Genomic DNA, 26563 nt, shown 5'->3' with positions numbered 1-26563 from the left:
AAGAACCTTACTGATTACCCTATAACAGATGATGATTTCAAAAAATGTGTCAAGGTTAGATTTAAAATTAATTCTAAAATTAAGAATAACTTTCACTGAAACTCCTGCCAACATTAGGAAAATACTATTAAATACTGGTAATCCTGTATATATTGGATGGGCATCGCATGGAGTTGAGAATTTTATTATAGCATGTTGATGCTTTAAATGGCTTGGTTGCAGGCATTTTACACGTAATTGTCATCAACCTGAATATACTTGTGGGCATTGTGGTAATCATGGCACCAGATTGAGGCTTTCCCTGACAAGGCTTCCCCTGCAACTTGTCCAAACTGTAAAGTATGAAAGAAGAAAGCAGATCACTCCTACCCTTGACAACGGCTGTCCTGAGTATATTGATACACAAGGTTTCTAGGTGACCAGGTTTCCTACTAATTATATTTAATCGCAATACAAATCGTAATATTAGCGAACCAGTTAAAGTTTTGCACTTGAATTGTCAAAGGTCGATCTCGGTCTCTAATGACTTAACTAGAATAATCTGACCATGATATCCAAATCTTAGCCCTTCAGGAAGCATATTTGTATAAAGGAGTTGTAAAGGGATTACCATTTTCATCAAAATTGTACAATCTAATACTGAAACTACTGGAATTGTCAGGAATGCTGTGGCCAGTGTTTGGGCAGCCCTGGTTATAGTTGATCCAGGTATAATTGTCACAAAAATAACAAGCTTGTGCTACACACATTCTGCCTGCACCTGTCTAGAGGGTACGTTTGGGCAAGTGTATTTTATTTCATTTTATTTTTAGTGCTCTCAACAACATCAACAGATTGAGCCTTACCTAAATTATGTAGAGGATCTTCTCCACAGGCTGGTGGGTAGAAGAGTTATTGTGTATAGATGCAAATGTTGCATCTACATTATGGAACAGTCCCTTTTCAGATCAAAAAGGCAAGTTATTAGAGGAGTTAATCCTAACTAAGAATATACATCTTTGGAACACTGTAGGGCACCCCACTACTTTTGTTTCTGCATTCGGTCAATCCTTCATAGATATCATGGTGTACAACTCTACATTTGGACATAACAAGAAACTGGCAAGTTAGAACTACGTGGTTAGCAAGTGATCATAACCCTATAACATTTGAAATTGTTATGGATTTTCCATAATTTCCTGTAGGCGCCTCCGTAGCCAGGTGGGAAGGAGCAGCAGTGCGTAGCACACGCTTCTTGATTAGACCGGGGTTCAAGCCCGTCACCACCAAATACGGAGGATGCGGAAAGGTCAAGGGAATGACCACCGCATATTCCCGGAGCAATATGGCCTTAGTTGCTAATGCTCCTAAAAACCAAATAACAAACAACAACAACAACAATTTCCTGTATCTAGGAAAATCGCATGATTTTCCTAGATAGAGGACCCAGGGTGCAAACTGGGAAACTTTTGAGAACAGGATGTATGTAGAAGCTACAGGTGATAGCATCAAGAGAATTGGGCAGCTGCCAGCAATGGAACAGGTGGAAGCCTTAAATGACCTCATAAGGGTGGTCTGTGATGAAATGAATTGAAAACTGCTCAGCATAATTACCAGCATGTCAGGAGGAATAATGGGGCAAGAGTTGAGGCTGACCTTTACAAGTTGACCAGGCAGAACTACTTTAATCAGATTTACAGAGAAAAGAAGAATGCTTGAGAAAAACTGGTTAAGTCGACCCCAAAAGATGAACTGTGGGCACTTGCTTACAAAATTGTATCAGAGAAATTGCACCCTGGTGAGATCTTTTCTTCTGTCTTGACAGATGGGCAAGAGACTCTTTCTTGGACAGAGTCGATGAATGCAATATTGGATGGCATTATTTACCAAGACTGGAGTCTTGGCAAATTTATGTACCGGAGAGTATGAAACAAACAAATTTAAGTATGAAGCACTTGATGTATACTGGATTAACTGATGAGGACCCATTACCAACCTTGAAATTGGTAAAGCTATTGATTCTTCGAGGGATAAATGTCCAGGCTTGGATTTACTTGAAGTTGTAGTATTAAAAAGAATCTGGTCAGTCAAACCACAACTAATTATTAATCTTCTTAATTTCTGTTTGGCTAATGGGCTTTTTCCAGCTCCCTGGAAGCAAGCCAGCCAATCTTAAAATTCTGCTTAAATATCCTAACAAACCCCTCAATGTTCCTTCCTCCTATCATCCTATTGCTTTACTACCAGTGCTAGGTAAGGTTTTAGAAAAGGTTATTGTAACTAGATTTATGAAATGTTAGGCTAAAAATTTACAAGTAAACACTCAGTTTTGCTTTACAAAAGACTGTTCAAATGTTGTTGCTATGAAGTTTGTAACAGATTCAGATTCCAAGTATGTCTTCGGCCTCTTTGTGGACTTTTTTTTTTTTGGCTGATGCTGCATAAGCTCATACACTTGCTTTCTTGCATCACATGCCACTACTACTACCACTTCAAAGGGGCCTACACCTTATAATGGCAAAGTATCGTGGTGAGGTTCCGGGAGGCCGAGGTATCTGCTCCTCTTTATCTTTTAGTTTCTGATTATTTCCATGGTCGTAGTCTTGTGGTGAATTCTGGTGTCTGTTCGTTTGCTCGTGCTGTTACTCAGGACTGCCCTCTGGGATTGTTCCTAGGACTGGGCTGCTGGAATATGGTTCTTAATGGGTGGCTCAGGGTGCAGCTATATATGCTGACAACTTGGTCGTATTGGTTTTTTGGAGAGTCTCATATGGAGCTAGAAGAATGTACAAATGAAACCTTGGGAGACCTTGATGGTTGGTGCAGTTCAAACTACAGATTTCTATTGACAAAACTAAGACAAATGCTTTTGAAAGGTTATTTGAACCTGAATAGACCCCGTTCCCCCAATGTAAAAATGAATAATCCATTAAAATTGTAAGAACATATACAGCAGGCCCCCGTTATAACGTGGTTTGCTTTACGCTGATTCGCTATAACGCTATTCTTATATTATAACCCATATCTGACTATAACGCTGTCACAGATCGCTATAACGCTCTTTTACAGATTGAATTTTTGGCATATTTAAACGAAATCGTTTCATTTGTTGGAGTCGATAGCTTGAAAATGAATAGCAAAACAGCATTAAAACATTTTCCACACCGACATGAGAAATTTTCCCACGCTCAGTGAAATTTTCTCGCGCGCTAATTTAATTGCAGTAACAGTGACTTGTTACGTAGTTCCGAGATCAACATTTTAAAAAAATATTCAAATATATTGCTTGTAATATTTGCGTTGTATGCATTTATCCGAAGTCTACTCATCACTCAGTATCGTATTAGACATTGTGCGAAACGGACAGTTTACTTGAACATTGTATCGTAATTAATGCAACCAACGCAGTTACATTTTCGAAGAGTTAATAATGGCTGATAAGAATGAAAAAGCAACAACATCTGAGCGCGATACGAAGACTATAAATGTAAGGAAAAAGACTGAATTTGAAAATTAAATTAGACGTTTTGAAACTAATCGATTCGGGTCAAAGACAAGCGAATGTGTGTGCCATAATTTAGGACTTGCAAGTTTAACTGTAAGAACAATTATAAAAAAAAATAATAAAGAATTAATTTTAGCAGCAGGAAAGATAACTGTTCCACTGCAAGCAACTAGGGCTAGGCCGGCTATTAGGATTGAAATGGAAAGACTTTAACTAATTTTATTGAAGATAATATCCAATGCAGAATTCGGTTAATATTATTAAAATAGAGAGAGAGAGAGAGAGAGATTAGCCAATATAATGATCTGAAGAAAACTCACCTAAAAAAAAAAAAAATGTGGAACCATTTAAAACTAGTAAGGGCTGGTTGAATAGATTTAAAATCCAGGGAGAAGCCGCAAGTGCAGATTAAGGAGCCGAAACTTTCATAAAAGAACTTGTTAAAATTATTGAAGAGGGGTATTATGTATTATACTTCTCAACAAAGTTTTTAACATAGATGAAGCAGGACTTTTGTGGAAACGAATGCCTAAAAGAAGTTTCATATTGAAAGGAAAAAAAAAAAACATGCCGGGTAAAGAAGAAAAAAAACATGCCAGGTTTCAAAGCGGCGAAGGATCGGTTGACTTTATTGTTGGGTGGTAACGCTGCGGGGGATTTAAAATTAATACCCCTTTTAGTTTATTTGGAAGAGGGCCAAAGTTCAACCCAAAATCGACACATTTTTCTTGATTAAATTCATCAATTAAATTAAATCAATTTAGATCAATTAAATTCATGATTTTAATTGGAATTTTATGTTTAATTTTGATACAATTTGTTTAATTAAGTAGTTACTACATAATTATATACGTATGTAATGCAGAATATTTTATATGTACAAATATTTGAATATTAAATATTTTGACCGACATTTGTGCATCTTTTCACTACCGTTTATTATTGATTAGGAAATATCCTATGGCACCGACCGCAACTCACAAATACATACGTTACCTTATGGGAATGTGGCGCTCGCTTAGCGCGGATTCACTTAGCGCTCTGTTTTTACGGAACCAATTATCAGCGTTAAGCGGGGGTCACCTGTATCTTGAAATAATGATGGACGATAGATTTAGTTTTTATTCAGCACATTTAAAAATGTGCTGAATAAAATGTCTTAACTGGTAAAATAATTAAAATAACTAAAAATGTCTGGGGGATTAAACCTGCAACTTTAAAGTTATACTAAGAGTGTATTTTTATACCAATAATTTTTTTATGCTGCATTGCATGGGGTTATCATGTTAATAATTGTTTGGTCTTGAAATATTTGACTCAAGCACAAAGTTTCTTTCTTCTTGCAATCAATAGAAATTGAAGAACAATGTTGACAATGGCACTCCAAGTATTGAGTGGAAAACTTCCTATCCAATATGAAGTTATGTACCACTACTTACAATATTATTTTTGGAAAGCCCTGCCTGCAAGGGTGAGCAACTATTCAATTAATTTAGACATACTAAGGATGATAATTCTAGAATTAGAAGAGAGTTTGTTAATAGTTGGCAATTAACTTGGTCCACTGCAGAAGTTGGTAGATCCACTTTTAGTTACTTTCCTAACGTGTCAGAATTTATCAAGCAACAATCGGTTTGCTTTTGCCCAGGTCTGAATGTATCTTTTCCTCTAACGTGGCATGACATCTTGAACTCCAAATTGTTCACTCTGGGATTGGCTGCCTCTCCATTATGTAAGTGTGGTTCTCTTGAGACCATGGAACATTTAATATTTGACTGTTATCTCTATGTAGACTTAAGAAATGATTTACAGCTTCTTACAAAAAGTGTACCTACCACATTTTGTCAATGATAAAGACAATTTCCTAGCCTTTTCTAATTTTGCAGACAAACTGTTTGTGATTAGGAAGAGACTAATTGGAGTTGATCTGTAAAGAGTAATGCCCTGTAATCCAGATTTTGTATTCTAGGACAAGAACTATTATACTTTGTCCATTAAATATGTTTTCTGTAAATAAGTCCTTAGTTTTCTTTTCTTATGTAAATATCCTGGGTCCACAATGGTAATGTTATATTGTTTTGTAGATTATTTGTTGTAAATATAAAATTAGATTTAGTGGATTTAATGGACAGGTTGTCTGTTGGTCGTGTTAGTGGCTCCTGTTAAGGTGTGACTTGTAAAGACTATCAGGATAATAATAGCGATTTTGTGTACAGAGGAAAAGTTGTTTATGCATGTTGTAAATATGATATTGAATTGTACAACACTAACAAGGTGCTTTTTATGTTTTGTATACTATATTTACCTTCTGAGTTTAATGCTGAAATCTGATAGTGTAGGATCAGATAATCATGGTGTTTTATTAAGAGGCTAAGTAGTTGAGTCCTGTATAATGACTGGACTGGTTGTTGCTGTGGTTGCTGTGGCCTAATAGTAATACTTTTGAAATGGTGTTAATTAATGTAATGGATTGCTATTCATAGTTTTGGATTTTCTGATTAAGTTCCCCTGGAGTGGTGATCTTACTCACTTAGCTAATAGTATACATTGTATATATGTACTTTATCTGGGTCAAATTGTCCACTGCTCATTTCTATTTATTTCTATCAATTTATTTATAATATGTCAATTTATTTCTATCTATTTATCTTTTATTCTCTTCATTCTTAGTTATTTCCAGGGGATGCCTCAGTCTTTCATCTCCAATCTGTCTATTCTCTTTCCCTTCCCTCCCAACCCCTACTTCTCTTTCTAAGTTCTCTTTTCTTTTCCTTTGATAATTTTTTTTTCTCTCTCTCATTTTCTATAAACTGTTGTAAGCTTTTCTCTTCTATTTCAGGGTATTTCTATTGCTTCTTCCTCTTATATTCTATCCAACTTTCCCTTCCAATTCCCATACTTCTCATCCCCACTTCCTTTCCCTAAACACCTTGGGGCTCCCAGGCTTGCCTGATAGCCCCAGTAAGAGTTTCTGTTAAAAGTAGTCCCTGACTGCCAAGTTGCCAGGTGGCAGCACTCAACCTAACAACACATATATGTACACACCTACATATATACACTTGCTGGCCTTTTCAGATGCTACATCGGCATATAGGAGAAACCCTGGAGACCACAATTAAAGCAAACACACCTTGACACTTTGCATGTAGGAATAAAAGTTTAAATACATAAATGAATCTAAAGAGTTTTTCATTATTCACATGAGGTATCTTTCCCCCTGTACCATTTATAATTTGCAAGCTATGAATCTGAATTTTCTGTTCGTGAGAATGGTTGTATAGTATCTGCAATTTTTGACTTTAGAAATAAAATGACAAAAGCTAAGGTCAGATAACGTTTCAGTAATTTACAAATTTGTCACCATTGACAATCAGTAGAATCCTTAAGACCTGCATATATATATATATATTGATATATAGTATTAAACAGAGATGCCTCTGGCTTGATTGGAGGAATCAGTTTCAACTCAAAATAATTTAAACATAAATATGTTTGTATCAATACAAACATGTATATCAGTTATTTTTGTCTTTAAAACTTCTTCATGCAGTGATTCATAATCTTTGTGTAGAAGGCTAGTGCCTATTTATTGTCTAAAACTGCTACTTTTATAATGTTTATGTTCTAATATATGTTCTTATATCAGTGGAAGGGATTCAGATATAATGAATTTTGATTACAGGAACTCTCTTTGGAATTCATGATGCAACACACAGCTTCACGCATCGAATACAGTGTTGGGATTTCTCGCATTTCAAGATACCTTGCATTAATGATGGTAATGTATAAACGTTTTGAACAGGTTTTCATAAATGATAAGTTGTAAAATATCCCCCCCCCTTTTGACCTAAATATTAATTAGCAGTAGCAGAGGCATACGATGCAAGAAAGCAAGCTTATGCAGCATCAGCAAAAAAAAAAAATCCCTCCCATTTCACCCTTCCATTTGTTCCAAATGCCTGTCCAGCTCAGCTTTAAATTTATTTAGGCTATCAACTTCCACAACAGATGGAAGTCTGTTCCACCAGTCAATTACCCGCTGGCTAAAGGCAAATTTCCGCACATCTATTCTACAACTGTCTTTCCTCAATTTGAAACTGTACCCCCCTCAGGTTCTTAATCTGAGCAAGAAGATCCCATCAGCATTCAGCTTGCTCAACCCATTCAATGCACCTCGCAGGTGCCTACTCTCCAGACACTGCAATTTGCAGAACTTAAGCCTTTCTTGGTAAGAGTACCCCTTGTTCCCCCACCAATCTTGTTGCCCTTCTTTGTACTCGTTCTAGCAACTCTACATTCTTCCTAAAATCAGAGTAATGATTGATTACTCTGATTATAGTATCTTTATCTGTGTGTAATATCAAGTTATCTACTCTCTGGTCCACTATCACATATATCTCAAATATATATGAATAAAATAATCATATTTATAGCAAAAATAAATATTTAGATATTATTGTTAGATCATGTTTTGGTTGCACTGTTCCAGGCTGTAGACTGGATCAGAGGTAGCACCAAGACCTCCCATTCTTTGACTGGGCTTGATGCAATTACAAGGTGTGCTTAGTTCTCAAATATTCTTCAGAATATTAGAAGTTACCTGTATGAAATTGCACACAAGGTAGGCACTCTGAGTGGAACTTTTTGTAGAATATAGACTTTAATATGCAGAAATGAGATTTGAGCAAATTGGGTGTATTCATTAATGATTTTCTGCTTATAATCATTAAATCTTAAGTAAAGAAAATGAGAGAATGATATAGTTTCTAAAAACATTGTTACTAGTGGCAAATATGGGTTTGTTCATTTATTTGACAGATGAAAAGCAAAATGATGAATAACAATTATGCCACTTAACATGAAAAAAAAAAAAAAAAAAAAAACCCCTTTATAATTGGTTTATTTTACTTTCTTGAATTTTTGGGACGAAATGAAACCAGAAATAGGTTATAGTATCAGAATAGCAGATGTCACAGATACCAGTAGAATGAATATTTGAAAGCTACGGCTAACAGTAATCATAAATTCATTTTTTTTCTTTTTTATGTGAACCCCAAACATGAGAGGTATTAGGACCTATAGTACTTAGTACCGTGCTTGGGTTGGAGGTTGAGAAGACGAAAGAAGATATTTGTGGACATTGAACTTGAACTTCTGTAGATTATAATTTTCAGGAAATATGTATGAAGGAAGGAAGGTTGTTCCAGAAAAAGCAGTTGAATGAATAAATGAGGAAGATGAAAAGTTGGTTCTGTGGGTTTGAAGTTGGACAGTAAATGGATGTTGGATGCACGTGTTCAGACTGTTGTGAAAGAGAGAGCGGGAATTATAGAAGCCAATTCAGAAGAACAGTGCCCATGGAAGTATCTGTAGAAGAGGCATGCAGCAGAAACAATACGTCTATGAGAAAGTCAGTGGAGAGACTCTGTTAGAGATGAATCATTAATTAACCTAACTGCCCTCTTTTGAATGGAATCTAGAAGCCTGAGAGAGGTTTTGGGGGCACCACCCCAGATGTGGGAACAACATTCCATGGCAGAGCGAATTTGCGATTTACACAGAGTGAGCAGCTGTTTGGAAGAAAAGTAACGCCGAGAGCGAAAGAGAAAACCAAGTTTTTTAGATGGAGAGGAAGCAATATTTGTAATGTGCTTGTGCCAGAGAGATTAAAGTCAGGGTAATCCCCAAAAGAGATATATCATTTTGCCTAGAAATCGGAGTGTCACTAAAGATAAGCATAGGAGCAGAAGAATCCTTTTTGTGAGATATAAGACAAGACTGAGTTTTAGAAGGGTTGAAATCAACTAAGTTGTCTTTGCCCCACTGGAGACTGCCACCTAGTACTGCCTGGTAACATAGAGGGGCGGCGTTCTTCCATGTGGTGTGTGCGCCACACCTCGATCCCTGCTTATGTTGGTTCACATCTGGGTGGTCACCCACCATGTACTTGTGCATGGAGGTTATACCCAGGATTACTAACAGTCCCACTATCGTGAAGGTGTAAGCAGAGGATTTGGCTGTCACAGACCGTCCGGACTTCGCCAAAATTGGGTCCACTTGACTTGAGTGTCACCCGAATATCAGTTCCATCAGCGTTTTAGACTCCCAGGTAGCAAGTACAGCTTGTCTGGCATATCTGAGAGAATGTCTGTGACAACCTCAAGGACCAATTTTTTTTGGAAGTAAGACAGAGTGCTAGGAAGGTGTAGCAACAACTTTTAGAACTACTTTCAAAGAAAGTTTCATTAGTTGAGAAGCTATTCACTAGAATTATGGGGGAAAATTTTAAGTTGAAAACCTAGGTCACAAAATTTATCTACAGATATATTCCTGATGAAATAGAAGAGTTCTTTAATATCTTAAAAAGAGCAGTAAAAACCAATGAAAAAGAAAATCTGCTGCAAAGAGATGGATGAGTGACAGAACCCTGTCTGTGGGCATTGCTCTTCTTGGACTAATGTTACTAGTGGAGTCCCTGGGGGTTCGGTGCTGTGCCCTTTATTGTTTTCAGTATTTCTTAAAAATACTGATGAAAGCATATCGAGCTTAATTTCTAAGTTTGCAGATAATAAAAAGTTTTTTTTTTTTTTTTTTTTTTTTGGGGGATGAATAATGTAGGAATTAGGTAAATTACTGTAACAAGACCTAACAAAAATTAAGCACTTGGCTGAGAAGTGGCAATTGAGGTTTAACATCAAGGTCTCAAGGTGGTGGAGAACAAAAGAGACCTGTGAGTAATTTCAGTCTTTCATGAAGTTGTCCAAGCAATGCAGACTAGCCACTAGGAGAGCACATCCTAGTGCTGTCAGTGATATACAGGAATTTTTGCCAGCAAGGACCAGGAGGTAACCATTCCATTGTGGATCTGTTGGAATGGGTGCAGAGAAGAGCAAGCTGATTACTCAGGGGCACAAAAGGGTACTTTTACCATGAAAATTTTCGGTTTTGCAAATTTCAGCATGTGAAAGCTAGGCACTTACAAGGAAACCTGATTGAAGTGTTTTCTTCAATCAGACCTTAAATGAATTGAGTACGCTAAATGTTGATAACATCCTTACTCTTTTTAGTACACATTAGAGGACAAATTTCAATTTAAAAAAGATGGTGCTAGGATACAGGTGTGAAAATTTGCTTTCAGCCAAAGAGTGACTTTTGGAATAAATTTCCATCTGGTGTTGTGGAAGTGATGGGTAGGCTGAATAAATTTAAAAAAGTATTAGACAAATTATTAGAGGGGATGGACAGGTGATGCAGTTAGTGCTGTTTTTTTTTTTTTGTTGATGCTGTATAAGCTTGCTTCCCTATATCATTTGCAAATACTAATACCAAAGAGTATTAGTTGAGAATTTAAATAGCAGGGTAGGAAATGACGATTACATCCAAAGAATTACAAGTATTTTGGGAAAATTGGAAAGATACAACAACAATATTGATAAAAAGTTATTAGAATTTTGTTCAAGCTATGTATTCTCATTTACAAATTTCAGCTTACAGATAACCAGAAGTTTACATGCCCTCATAGATTGCACAGTTGATATTATGACCATCCTCCCCAACACCAGGTGGAAAAGAAATGAGTTTATATCCTGTCAATAAACAAGGAATTTTTACATACCTTTATCACAACATGGCTGTGAAAGTTAGTTGGTCTAGAGCAGCATTTCCCAAACTGTGTTTCATGGGATGTGAACAGTGTTCCGCAAAAATTCGTAATTAATAATTTAAAAAATAAAATAAATAAATTTTGCATATTTGTAGCATACACCACTTTTGTATCATTATAATTTTTAACATTTTTTTCAATTATTAATATACTGGCATAGACTAATAATCAAATAGACCGCTGAACACTTTATTTTGGCGGGTTTTGCATAGAAATATATGAAGTATGTGTAGAGGTAATGCCGTCTACAAAAAAGTAGCAATGTTAGTGGTCTAATATGCTATTTGTATGCGATTTAGCCTGGAGTACATGGGTTGAAGGAGAGGAGGAAGTGAACTGATTCACTTTTGTATAAATTTTTTTTTGATAATTTCAGTATTTTTTGATAATCAGTATTTCAAAATATTATTATTAAAATAAATGACCATGGATTTGTGGTTGAAAAAAGGAAATTTAAAATGAGAAGCAAGTACTTCTAGTATTGCAACTGTAGTTAATGAAAATGAACACAATATTGTCACACTTCAAAGTGAGGATGAACAATCGTAGCCTTTTGTTCCCCAAAAATCCAAAGTGGAAAAACAGAAACCAACTAATAAAAGACAAAAACGAAAGTATGATGACAGTTATTTGAATTTCAGCTGTACATATGTTGGAAATAAAGATGCCCCTGATACATAGTGTGTCGTATGTAATAAAATATTAGCAAATAGTTCTTTGGCTTCCACTAAACTTGTTTTGTAAGTGTTCTGTAAATATATTGTGAGTTGGAAAAGTGTTCCCTAAATATATTGTGAGATGAAAAGTGTTCCATGACTAAAAAAGTTTGGGAAATGCTGGTCTAGGGTGGGGGGGGGGTGCATGGTTTTTTTTCTCCTGGATACCCAAGTTTTTTGTCTGGCAAATTGACCACAGAACACACACAGTTTAGACATAATACATACAGCACAATATGGTCTAAGTCAGGGATCACCAACCGTATGCCTGCAGGCACCAAGATGCCCACCGAAGGGTTTCATGTGCCCACGTGAAAAATCAGAATGATCACCCGGTAGATCCCCAGAACATGCTTTATTGTTGGGTCATTGCTAATTTGGGGTACACTAGGACAGGACGTTATATTTATGTCTTCACATCTGTGCCTACTATTCATTACAATTTGATGAGTCAATAGACATAACAGATACAGGCGCCTCCATAGTCAGGGCAGGAGCAGCAGTGCCTAGCACACGCTTCTTGATTAGACCAGGGTTAGAGTCCATGACCACCAAATATGGAGGATGTGGAAAGGTCAGGGAATGACCACCGCATATCCCCGGAGCAATATGGCCTTAGTTGCTAATGCTCCTAAAAACCAAATAACAAACAAACAACAGATACAGCACAAATAGCAGTCATAGTTCGAATAGTTTTTTAAGATAATTCAGTGAAAGTGGAACTTCTAACAATTCTTTTGTTGAAAGGCAAAGCTAGAAGGAGAAGATATTTATCAAGCATTTAAAGATTATACTTCCGAAAACAAAATTTCTCTTCAAAAGCTAGTGTCAATGACCACTGATGGTGCACCTGCAATGGTAGGTATCAGAAACGGTTTCATTAGTCAGTGTAAGAAAGATACTTCATTTCCGGCACTAATTACGTACAATTGTATTATCCACCAGGAAATACTCTGTGAAAAAGTGATTCGTTTTAAGAATGTGATGAATGTGGTAACAAAAATTATAAATTCCATTCGTTCACATTTGCAGCATAGGCTATTTAGATCTTCCTTGAAAGAAGTTGAATTTGAGTATTTCATACTTGATATTGCACATATTGCACACCGTAGTACGATTGTTAAGTAGAGAGAAGATTCTGGAAAGATTTTGCAAGTTACTTCCCAAAGTTCAAGTATTTCTCAAATACAGAAATGAGGATTATCAACAACTTAATGACCATGCTTAGTTGTTAGATTTAACATTCCTCACAGATATGAATCTGAAACTTCATGTATTAAATCTTGAACTTTACGGAAAATACAAGAATTTTGCCAAAATGATTAGTTTAATCAGTGCATTCAAAGGTAAACTAAACTTTTGGGAATCTGACATAAGAAAAAAGTCACTGTTACACTTCCCTTATTTGAAAAAGTTCATTATCGAAACTGCCACTGAAAAGAGTTTTTTAATATTCAGCCTTTTGTGGAACATCTTTAAGGGCTAAAGCAAGAATTCAGATGGCATTTCCAAAATTTCAAGAAAATTTGAACCAGTTGTGAAATATATTCTAAATCCCTTCAGTAATGTAGATATTTCTGAGATTTCAGTATTAATTAATTGGAAACTTATTTAAAACAGGCATTGCAGAAACTGAACTAGAAATTGTTAACCTTCAAAGCAACATTGTTTTACAGTCATAAAAAAGATAATGGCTTCTAGAATTGGGTGGACAAGAATAAGTATCTTTTGTTAAAAAAATTTAGCACTAATGGTGAACTCTTGCTTTGGTTCAATGTACCTCTGTGAGTAATTATTTTCTAGCATGAAGTTCATGAAGTCAAAGAATAGATCTAGACTTGCAGATGCACATCTAAATGATTGTTTGAGAGCTGGATGTTCATCTTATACTCCAGATTTTCATTCAATAACTGATGAAATGGAATCAAGTTTCACATTAATTTTATTTAAATTTTATTTTATTATTTAAAAAAGTAAAATCATAAGATAACATTATGTATGACAGAGTATGTAATGTATGTACTAATTTTCTAGTTTATATCTTTCATTGTAAAACCCTTAATAAATGTATTATTCTTTGGTGCCCGCGACTGTTTAATTAATATCAAAATTAGCCACCATGAAAAGGTTGGCAACCCTTGGTCTAAGTCAATGATGCACCCAAAAGCACTATTGTAACAATAAAAAGTTAACATGAATGGAGCACAGCAGAAACATGAAAAGTATAGTTTGTATTCTCGTTTTAGAAACTTGAACATCTAGTCAAAGGCACAAGGATGTGTTTGTTTTGCTTTCATTTGTGTTAACAACAAACAAAAATTGAATAATCCTCAGATTTTCAAAAAATCATTAAATATAGAAATTACCCAAAATTTAAATAGCATTTCTGCTAATAATGAGTTCAGATGAAGAATAGCAAAATTTTAAAAACTTTACGGGAAGCTACAAAAGTGGTTTCTGGGGAAAAGATCTGTAAAGACAGGAATTTCAGAATGCCATGGTAGATCAAAGAAGTTAGAGGCAGTTAGAGAAAATGAAAAACATTGTACAAAATTACAAAATTTTTTGGGAATAAAACCAATAAATAAATCTTTATTTGAATATAAAGAAAAGTGAAAGAGGCTAGATTTTGAGAAAAATGTAGGTAGAAAAGTACCAGGAAAGAAAAATTTTGACATTAGTTAAGAAATATCAGAACAGGAGAAAAAACCTATAATTAAGCTAATGATAAAGCTAAAGTTAAAACAGAAGAGAAGAATATTTTAGAAGTATGGGATAAATACTTTGATTTACTGAATGAAGGAGCTGAAAGCATCACTGAAAAAGAGGAAAAGTTGAAATGGAAGAAATTTTAGATACTATCTTTATTATGAGGTAGAAAGGGCCAATATGGACATATTATTTTCTTAACATTTATACATTTTGCATAAAACTAAAATGAAAAAAAAAAAAAAAAAACCACCTCCCACCAGAATTCTCAAATTTCTTAAAAATGCAATACTTGGGCTAAATGCATAATGTGGTCTAAATGTGAACGTGTTAAGTAGGTTGATACACTCATTGTGAGGTTTCTTCCACCTGAAGGTTTTAGTTTGTGATCTCAGATTAACCTTATTTTTCATCATTGATTTTGTTTGTAGTTATGATAGATATATGTGTTATTTGCTGTGTCATAATAAATTGATTTTAATTTATTTTATATCTTCTAGTTGTGATGCATTACCATATCTCCATTAATTCCCTAACCCTACTGTTTTTTCCCCTTTTATACTTATTTTTATATTCAAAATTTGATCCTTATTGAATATTCTGAATTTTTATTTTAGAAAAGAAAAATATTGTAGTACGGAAATGCAAAATCCATAATGATGCTAGTATAGACATTTCCAGTGATGGGGAACTACTAGCAGCTTTGGTACCAGCAACTGCAATTTTAGCTAACTCGGCTATGCTTGCCATCTATTCACTTACTCCTCTTACTCTTGGCCAATGTCTTTATACCTGGGGTTTTGAACCTAATGCCATTTCAGTCAGTTTTTCTCCACTTGGACATTACATCGTAGTGGGATTAGCCTCCTCTCGCCTTTATTTGTCCAGTGTAGAAAGAGAGGTAAGCTTAATTTGATTTTTGAAGTTTATGTAAATTAATATCTAGATTTTTAGAGAAATTTACACAATAAATCATTACCTTTTGCTTCCCCAAGTATCAAAATTAGAGCCTCTATGACCATAGATTCTTAAAAATAAATATGTGAAATTTTGTGGCAAAAACAAAAAAAATTAAATGTTAAGTTTATATCAGAAAGTTCTCTTCTCTTCTTGCCTGTTTAGAGGTTAAAAGACATAATATAATGTATGACTTAAAAAAAACAAAAAGTGCAACAAATCCTAATGACTTCTTCAAGGGTCAACCAGCAAAATTAAAAAGAAAGACGACAATATATTAGTACTCTGTTTTTGCAATAACCATTTTGTTGTATGTAATAATATGTATATAAGCAACATTAAATTTTAAAGAAATATCTGCTGGAATTCCACAGGGTGGTACTCTTTCTGCTATGAAAGTGCCCTACTTCTTATGAAAGTGCTCTTCATTGCTTAATCTGATTCAATTAAAATCTGACCTCACTTCATGAGATATGGCAAACAGTGCTATTGCTGTGGTTATTAATTATTTTTGCCATTTTGGCCTTTGTACTAATTCTGATTAGTGCGTATATATTTCTTTCTTCAAGAAACCTCACCTTTTAGTCTTACCCTTCTTATTGTATCTTAGATTGTTAAATCATTTCTTTTATAAAGATGGCGTGAACACACAGTGATAAAAAACTTAAATTGGCCTCCACTCAAGAAGTTGCTTCACATTAAATCTTTGCAAGGAGTTTCCAAACTTTTCTCAAATGCTTGGCAGGTTCCCTTCTATTTGGGTTAAGAGTGGCACATTCCCTCGAGGAGTACTAGATTGAAGCCATGGTTAATTTCTCTCTCTAATCGAATCCTTTTCTCTTGATAGGTTCTTTTCTTTATCCCTTGCTCAAGCTTATTCAGTAGCTCAATGTTGATATACAGTCAAAGTTCTTTATAGCTACCCTCTTTTTTATGTTCCACACATGGTAACATCCGATGTTGTTGGCCTTGACCAATTTATGATTAACCTAATGCTAATTTATGAACAATCGATATAATGCCCTTCTGATATAACAACCATTTTCTCGTTCCCCTGGTAGTCATTATATTTGGGTTAAGGAAACTTGATACCATCCTGAATTATAATCAGTATTGCTGTATGAGTGGTGGTTTTTTATAGTAATATTGATTCTCTATTTAAATAAGACTTGTTTACACCAGTAATGATCTAATAATACACCAAGGATCTTCAGAAGGTTACTTTATATTACTGTTACTGCACATAACGATGTTGTTGACTCAGCAGAGAGCCAAATTAAAGACAAAAGCACAGAGATGTATAACATTGTTTCTATGCAGGAAAGTTCTATGTTATCTAAAGCAACAACACTCATAGGAAATGAATTTGTTTTGTGCCAAAAGCACAATAGCAACCTCAAATAGAATTTAGAAATTGGCAATCTTTGTTCAACTCAGTTACCGAAAACGTTTTATATATGCAGTCAAAGCCATTTAAGGAGATTTGCTGTTTATTTGATTACTGCCAAAAAAAAAAAAAAAAAAAAAAGAGGTCTCAACAAATTGCAGCAGGGTTAAAAAAGCAAGCTTATGAATTTTGTTTCCTTGCATTTGAACAGAAATGCTTTAGATATAAGCAATAAATAGCAATGGAAATTAAAATGAATTCTGAATAAATAAGTTTCTTTGCATGCATCTAATTAAATGAAAATTTTATTTAAATCTGTTGTATTATGTATATATAAATTCTCAGAAATATTTAAAAATTGTGATATTTCTTATTTTACTAACAGACTGTTGCTCAAATCTTGAGGCTTGAAACAGATGGAAAATGCAAGTTTCCAGTAGTAAGTATTTAAATGCTAATTCATTCATTTCATTTCATCTTAATTCTTTTGTAACCACAGTTTTTATTTGTTTCTGAATCTCTTCCCAGTTTTCTGCGTTATTTCTCATCCATTTGTATTGGGAGTGCCATCGTAGCCTTTTTTTAAGTACACTAAGTCCCCCGAGTTATGTAACTTTGGACTTATGTAAATTTTTTTTGAGGATTGTAAAATTTAAAACAGTGAAAAAAAAAAAAAAAAAAATGAACATGGCATGCATAAATTGCACAAGTGAGATACCAAGTGAGTAATGAGTTTATGAAGTTTAAAAAATAAGAATGAAGATTTATTTATGTGTTGTTTTTTTTTTTTTTTTTTTTTTTTTATATGACAAGATTTTGGTGAAGGGGACACACATTTCACCATAATACAGTAATGTAAAAACCCACAGAATTCCAGCTATTGGTATTATCACAAATGCAGTAAGATTGAGTTTACTACCCATTTATAATGAATTGCACTAACAGAAAAGCCCAATAAACGAGAAACTGCAAATTATTTTTGTTTTATGGCAGTGACGTCCAGAAATGTGCTTTAGTAAAATGTGAGCTTGCATGAGGTGATAATAGTGTGTTTCCATCTTTACCCTTTGAAGTTCTTTAGAGAAAATTTCATTTTGACTATTATCATGGTGCCAACTAAGGGAATAAGTGACAGCAGTACTAGTAAATATACCAAGGAAAGGAAAGCTGATGATTTGGATCAGAAAAATAAAATAATAAAGATGTAATAAAATGGTCAAATATTAATAAGTATCGTGTGGAATTTAGATTTGTCAATGTCAGCAGTGAATACAATAATAAAGGACAAAGACAGAATATGAGAAGCAGTGAAGGGATTGCACCAATGAAGTCAACCTTAATATCCAAGGCTACGAAATACATATCAATTTTTACAGTATAATAACATGCGTTTTTTCTTCCTTTTATGTTTTCTTTTCTTATTTGCTACTTCAGCTACTTCACTGCTGTCCCCAGAAAGTTTAATTGAACTAATTAAAAATATGTAACTTTTACTATATATATAACTGTTTTTCTTCATTCTTCTAAGGATATTACGTGGTTTTTGTAATTTTGGCATATCATGGTATAGTAGACATATTTTATTCGTCATTCCCAAGTTATGTAAAATTCAACTTACGTAAGAAGTCCTGGAACATATCTCTTACGTATGTTGAGGACTTGCTGTATTATGTATTATTAGGTGCAAATGTAGTGTATCTATGTGGTACAAAGAAGCCCAAGGCTTTTGCTATGCCAGCCAAAAAATGAATAAATAAATTGGTGTTTCCCAAACTGTGTTCCGTAAAAAATCATAATTAACAATTAAAAAATAATAATAAATAAATTTTGCAAATTTGTAGCGTACACCACTTTTGTATCATTATAATTTTTAACTTTTTTTTTTTTTTTTTTCGTCTATAAAGCATTTAGGGCATAAGCCTCAAGCTATGGAAAAGTCTAGACTATGTATAAGTATAGTGCGAAAGCATCAATAATACATAGCCAAATCTGAATGAACAGAATATATTTTTTTGGTTATTAATATACTGGCATAGACTAATAATCATATAGACTGTGGAATGCTTTATTTTGGTGGGAATGCTTTGTTTTGCATAGAGTATGCGTAGAGGTAATGATATCTACAAAAAAAGTAGCAATGTAGTGATCTAATATGCCATTCATATGCGATTTAGCCTGAAGTACACAGGTTGAAGGAGAGGAGGAAGCGAGCCAATATCATAACTAAACTCACTTCCTTGTATAATTTTTTTTTTAACAATTATTAGTATTTTGAAATATTAAAATATATGACCATGGATTTGTGGTTGAAAAAAGGAACTTTAAAACAAGAAGCAAAGTACTTCTAGTAGTGTAACTGTGATCGATGAACACGATATTGTCACATTTCAAAGTGAGGATGAACAATCACAGCCTTTTGTTCCCCAAAAATTCAAAGTGAGAAAACAGGAACCAACTAATAAAAGTATGCTCTAATTGGAGAGATCCCATCCACTGTGGGGTGCCTTTTTTTTTTTTTTTTTTATGTTTAGCTTCAACAATTTCTCTTCCACTTTCCTCTCGGTTATCACAAAATCAATTAGTTCCCTGTTATATTTCAATAAGTTCTGGTATCCCCTTCCCTAAAGAAATCCTCATTTGTGAATCTAGATGCAAAATGCTTGTTTAGTTTGTTAGCAACTTGAACAGAATCATCAGCAGTTAAACTATCAACATCAAGTGGACCAGTGTGATTCAACTCTTTCTACCGTTAATATAGGTCAAAGAAGTCTTTGCTACTTTTTTTTGCATTCTTTTTCACAGATTTCTCATAATCTGCCTTAGCTTGTGACTTGATTTCAGATTAGTTTCTGTCTACTGTAGGCTTCTGTATAACCTGATAATTTATATGCATCCCTTGCAGTTTTCTTCTGTGCTGCAAGTCTCATCAGTTTGTCTGACATCCATTTAAATCTAAGCCTAAAACAGTACAGTAAACCCCCGCTATTCGCGGGAGTTACGTTCCTGAGAAATGTCGCGAATACTGGGTTATGGCTCCCATAGTAATAAAGGGATTCCGTTCCAAAGTATGAAATATATAAGAAAAACTAGTCTAAAATTTTGTATATATATTATATGTACCTTCATAATGACTATGTACATAGACAGTACATAGTGAAATGCAAGCATATGGCATCGAAATGAAAATAAGAAACAATTTAATATTTATTAGAAATTTCAAACCAGCGCCTTTGCTAGCAACAAAACTTATCCCCAGTGCTATCACTAGTTTCGCTAAAGTGTTGATAAAGGAGTTTTGCCTTTTCACGAATGATGAGCGAACTTGACGGAATTTTATTTTGAGTTCGGTCTTCTATCCACAGATTTAAAGCTTTTTCCATTTTTTAATTTAACATCACGAGTTACAGAGCAAATTTTTGAAGCAATTAGCACGTTTTCACAGACACTACGGCAGATTTTTTCTTCCGATTTCTTGATTGATTGTACCGTTGACTCATTGATTTTATAATGTTTTGCCACTGAGCAGACACTTTCACCATTAGAAATTTTGTCTAATAACTCAATTTTATTCGCTAATGTCATCACCTTCTTTGATATTTTCACATTTCCCTTGTTGTTCATAGTCATATTTTTGTACGGGTTAGAAAGAACTTGTCCGAAAAAAAAGTCTGTTTTACACTGCAAAACGGTAGATTTATCACTTTTGTAAGCATATCAATTTATAAATTGATAAATTTATTCAATTTATAAGCATAGAAATTAAAAGCAAATGATGAAACCTTCAATGGCAAGCGCATAATACATACTGAACAAGGATTAGGGAGAAATATCCACGCTCGCAATTTTGTCACCCTTCTCCCCCCACCCACTGAGCGCTGTTTTGACCGGGAAAGATAATTTTAGCCACACCCATGTTTTTTATGGCGGAAAATGTTCACGGCGCTTTAAAATGCACATTTTTTTAGGTTTCATTTTATATTAAATCAGCGATCGTGAAACCACAAATACAAATACCGCGAATAGCGGGGGTTTACTGTATTTCTTAATTTGTATGAAAAGCCTAGTAGCTTCTACAATTACTTCCTTGAATATGTCCCATTTCGAATTTGCCGTTGGTAATATCATCCATTGGTACCACCGTAGTCATCCTTACAAAACCCTTCCTTTTACTCTTGACAGTAATAATAATAGTAGTAGTAGTGGCATGTGATGCAAGAAAGCAAGTGTATGAGCTTATGCAGCATCAGCCAAAAAAAAAGAAAATCACACCGTTCCCTCCAAGTGCCTGTCCAGTTCCTCCTTAAATTTATTTAACCTATTAACTTCCACGACAGATGGAAGTTTGTTCCAGCAATTAACCACCTGCTGGCTAAAGGCAACTTTCCACACATCTTTTCTACATCTGTCTTTTCTTAATTTGAATTTATGCCCCTTCAGGTTTGTAATCTGAACAAGTGGAAGGATCCCATCAGAATTCAGCGTGCTCAACCCATTCAAGGCCTTATACACCTCAATCAGATCACCGCACAAGTGCCTGGTCTCCAGCCACTGCAATTTGCAGAACTTAAGCCTCTCTTGGTAAGAGAATCCCTTCATTCCCCTCACTGCGTACAGGTCTCCAGACCTGTACGCAGTACTCAAGCCGTGGCCTGACCATTGCCTTATACAGAGGGACAATCACCTCCTTTTCCCTGCTAGCAAAATTTCTATATATTGTTGACAAAACCCCATGACCTGCCCTGGCAGCCTGTCTGCATTGCTCAGAAAACTTCATATCTGCCTGCACAATTACTCCCAGGTCTTTTTCATTTTCTACCACCTTAAGTGTAGTTGTCTTTCAGTAAATCCTACATCAGTGCACTGTGATCACTGCCACCCCATAGGGCTTTTACCTGCAGATTCTTAATGCATGAAGAATCTCTATTGATAATCAGATCAAGAGTATTGGTTTCTCATACTGCTGTAGAAAACTACAGTCAGTTCTGCTATAGCCAGCATTTTCGTGTTGACTCATGCGCAATTTTGTCTGCAAGTAACACCGGGTGAATGCAAAACCCAGCACCAAGCCAGAACCTGCGCAGCAATACATACAAATTTACGAAGCTTAAAAAATGTCAAAAGTCAAATGTGTGAGTATTATATTTCCCATTTACTGCAGTTGCATTGGCCAAGAATACACTGTTGTCATTCGCTGTATTCACAAGATAACACGTGATATTGTACGTCGACTCATGTTTTCGGGAGCTCACATTTTCCTGTTCGAACAGAAATTTCGGGAGGCGTGATAGCGTGAGCAAAGGAGCACATTTCTGGGAGGCCACTACCATAAAATACTAAAAACAATTTGCAGTTCCCAATTTATTGGGCTTTTCTGTTAGTGCAATCTAATAAACTAATAATCTAATAAACAGGTAGTAAACTCGATCTTATTGCATTTGCAGTAATACCGATAGCTGATTTCTGTGGGTTTTTTATGTTATTATGGTGAAATGTATTTTCCCTTCCATGAAATCTTTCATCATATAAAAAACAAATACATTTTCAGAATTTTCTCCTCATTCCTATTTTTTAAGCTTCATAAACTTGTCTCACTTGTGCAATTTGTGTGTCCCATGTTCGTCATTATTGATTGCTTATCTTTTTTACTGTTTTAAATATTACAATCCAAAAAAATAGAAAATGTCAGTGAACAGAAATATCAATTAAGCAAACTTCATTTCTTGTCAAGGTGCTATATTTACTGTAATATTTATTTATTTATTAGAAATTTAAGATGTTTAAACCTGTGTTAGCAATTTTATTGGGTTTCTAACATTTTTTAGCGTTTACATACCAGACTGAATTTTTTTTTTTTTGAGTGCTCTGTCTCTGTCCCTATTTTTCCCATAAGTTTTGTTGTTTTTAATGTGCAAAATACCATAACACAGAGATTTTTAGGAACACATGTACCCCGTTACAGAGAACTGACTGTATTCTGTAAACCCACAAAATCTTGCTAGTATGTGAGTAACCAACCCACAAGTTCCAGTCAATGTCTGTAAAGTTAAAATATTAGACATTCAGTTTTACTGGCCCACTTTGTTTTCTCTAAAGTTTTTTGTTATACTCCACAGTAATTAGACCTATAACATGCTCCTACTCTCATTTTCATTTTTTCAGTGCTTATGTCACACCAAACTGACTCAGCAATGCGCTGGGCACCCATGTCAACTTGATGCACATGCTTTAGATTTAATGACTCTTAACTAAAAGCATAACTCCCCCCCCCTTAACCATTGACAGTAGTTATTTCTTTGAATAAATCCCGATACACTATAGCCACTATTGCCTAGTTGTTCCTTTACATTTTCAATTTCATTCATTAAAATAGCTGGTATTTTAATGAATAACCCCTGCTGCTGATAATCAGGTAAAGAATATTGCATTCTCTTGTTGCCTAACATGTTGATGTAGCAAACAGTCATCTTCTCAAAGTTTGGAAAGTTAATATCCCCTGCAATAAACATTCTGATATGCTGGCCCACTCTATTTGGCTTATACATACTCCTACTTCATTAGACACTTTAGTATACACCGATGAGCCAAAACATTGACCACCTACCTAATATGATGTTGGTCCTCCATGTGCAGCCAAAACAGCTTGTACCTAGCGAGACATGGATGCTACAAGATTTTTAAATGTGTCTTTTGGTATCTGGTACCAACACATAACCACCAGATCCTTTAACTTCTGTAAGATCCATGGTTGAGACACCGCAGATCGGAGTTGCTGCTTCAACACAAGCCACAGATGCTTGATGTCTGTGGATTTGGAGGCCAGAGCAATAGTGTATAGTGTGTTCTTGTCTAACAGCACCAGGGGTTCCCCCATCTCCATGTTGCTTTCATTGTGGGTGTGACAGTTCACTGTAAAGGCCAGAGATTTAAAAGTGTATGGATTTTGTAAGTGTGGTGTTGTGTATCGTTGTTCTTCTGGCCATTTAGCCACTAGACCGGGCTGGGGCCAATGTTGTCCACTCTATGCCTCATTGAGGCAGGCCAGGTACACTAGTATTGAAATATTTACTGTGGCAGGTCCTGCCACCTAATTTCCTGAGATTTCCTAGGACCTAAAAAAAAATATAAATAAATAAAAAATAAAAATAAATTTCTCGCTTGGTGGGGGTTAAGAAAATTGAGTAGGAATGCCAAATATGGGGACGATAGAGAAGGCAACCCCAGATAATCAGTGGGGCAGGTCCATGCCCCAACTGGGCAAAGAGAGGAGTGGCAAGGAGGGGGAATGGAAAAGGCCGTCCCCTCTGCTCCCCCTGCCGGAGGAAAGTCCAGTGGTTTGTCACTGTTCAGCTGGTATTTCTTCCTGATCACGGTTGTCTGTTTCCCTTGCACTCGACGTGCTAGTCCACAGGTTCGCTAGCCAGGGGCTGTGTTTGCGCATATCATCCTTGCAGGTTGTTCTTTTGCCTACGATGGTGCAGAGTGCCTGTCAGTTGTCAGTACACGTGTGTTATTAGTGTGGTAGTCTGCTTCATGCCATCCAGTTGTGGAGGTTTATACAGGCCAGGGCAATACCTGGAAGTCTTCCTCATGTTCCGCAAACCAGTCTTAAACAATCCAGGCAATGTGGCATGGCCCATTATCCTGCTGAAAGACAGCACCGCCAGAAGTGAAGACCATTGCCATGAAAGGGTGTACCTGATCAGCAATGATATTTAGGTAGGTGGTAGACATCAGAGTGCCTGGCACATGGATGACAGGACCCAGGGTATCCCAGCAGAACATCGCCCAAAGCATGATACCACCGGCTTGTTTTCATCCCATGGTGCATCCAGGCGCCATCACTTCCCCAGGTAAATGACGCACACGTACCCGGCTCTCCACATGGTGCAACAGGAAACGTGATTTATTGAACTAGATGACCTTCTTCCAATCACTCAAGGTCCAGTTTTGATGCATTCACGCTTATTGTAGGTTCTGTCACCAGTGAACCATGGTTAGCATGGGCACTCAGAGCGGCCTGCAGCTATGCAGCCCCCATTTTCAGCAGGGTTTAATGTACTATGTGTTGTGACACATTACTCCTGTCACCAGCATTCCAATTACCGGCTAGTTGCCCTTCTGTTGCCACGTACCATCCAGGAGAGCTTTCGCTCACCTTGAGCATCGATGAGCCGTGGTCGTCTAATACCTCGCTGGCGGTTCGTGAGTTTCCCCTCCTCGGACCACTTTCAGTAGGTACTAACCACGGCTGACCATGAGCACCCCACCAGCTGTGCCTTTTCGGATAAGCTCTGACCCAATTGTCTGGCCATTGCAATTTGGCCTTTGTCAAAGTCACCTAAGTCTCTGCCTTTCCCGTGTGAAGAACAAGACTAACACTGATTAACGGAGCTCAGTATCAGGTGTTTTTATACCATGTCCTGAATCACGCACGCGCTGTAGTTCACCTGCAGTTGCTTTGAATTGCATAATGAATTGCTGGTCATAATGTTTTGGCTCATCAGTATATATGCATAAGCACATATTTGTCTTCACCCTGTCTACCTATATGTCTGTCCATCAGCAAATAATAGCCTGACTTGCGGTGGATGGATTTCCATGAAATCTTATATTTGGTTCATATAGAAAGATTTGTTGAGCCATCCTAGATTTTTTCAAAATCAGACAAATAGAAATCCAACAGTTATTTCTTTTTTTTCCATACAATTTGTATGGGGGTAAAAAAGAAAAGAAATTTATAGTTCAAGTGTAGTTTTAATGCAGATTGTTAGCTTTAGACAGTCTATGCATGCTTTGTGTATATTGTTATGTACAACTCGTGAACGAATTGTCATTTGTGAAGATATCTATGTACATTTACAGAGAAAAACAAACAGAAGAAAGTATACAGGAGGAGAGTAACAATTATTATACAATGGTAATTAAATGGAATGGCTATAAGTTTTGAGCACATAAAACTGTATAGTTGTATTAAGCGTTCTATAAAGTTATAATCTTAATAATTATTTGATAAAAAGATATATTTATCTTTCATTTCAGGCAGTCACCAAAAAATAAAAACAATTCAATTAATTTTAAATAAAAATAGAATTCATTTGTAATGTAATGCACTGTGTACATTACTTAACTTCTAATGGAAATATGTTATCAGACGTTCAGACATTACTTAAGAAAATGTTCGATCTATCACATTTTTGGCTTTCATTTCATTGATCCCTGGAAAACTTTTAAGATCAATCGTAGCCTTCCCCTTCCTGCTACAGAAATCCATTCATGTAAATAAATGCATATTTTTCCTAGTATTCTAGAATGAAAAGTTGGATCGAGGCCAAATTTGCAACCTGCAGTCTGTTCGTGGGGAAATTTTCAGGTTTAATTACAGTTTCACAACCCTTGTTCTCCCCCCCCCTACAAAAATCAGCTTAAATGAAAGTATTCTTTTCATATTAATCAACAAGAAAAATGCAGATTGTTACCAAAGGTTTCAATATATATTGTGTTAGCTGCTGGAATTGTTCCAAGTTCAATTTCAGTTTCATAGCATTCCCTCCCCAGTTTTCCCTACAAATATATTACTGTAAATTTGTAACAGGAGCTCTGATCCATTTCAAAATTTCCGCGATTACTTAGAATATTTGATGAATTTT

The 26563-nt window shown here is 35.5% G+C and overlaps 1 protein-coding gene across 1 annotated transcript in view; it reads left to right on the top strand.

Annotated features, from left to right (window-relative positions):
• LOC150091838 (activating molecule in BECN1-regulated autophagy protein 1-like) overlaps positions 1 to 26563 on the top strand; it is a 191854-nt gene that overhangs the window by 145053 nt on the left and 20238 nt on the right. The window contains exons 12-14 of the mRNA XM_090369921.1: positions 7167 to 7262; positions 15190 to 15473; positions 17302 to 17355. Of these exons, the coding sequence (XP_090226047.1) occupies positions 7167 to 7262; positions 15190 to 15473; positions 17302 to 17355 (434 nt within the window). The remainder of the gene's footprint in view (positions 1 to 7166; positions 7263 to 15189; positions 15474 to 17301; positions 17356 to 26563) is intronic.

Source organism: Mastigoproctus giganteus, chromosome 1, assembly GCF_048544385.1.
Source record: "Mastigoproctus giganteus isolate SK-2022 chromosome 1, ASM4854438v1, whole genome shotgun sequence".
Taxonomy (NCBI): domain Eukaryota; kingdom Metazoa; phylum Arthropoda; class Arachnida; order Uropygi; family Thelyphonidae; genus Mastigoproctus; species Mastigoproctus giganteus.
The sequence above is the reverse complement of the archived record's forward strand: the minus strand, read 5'-3'. Positions and strand labels throughout refer to the sequence as shown.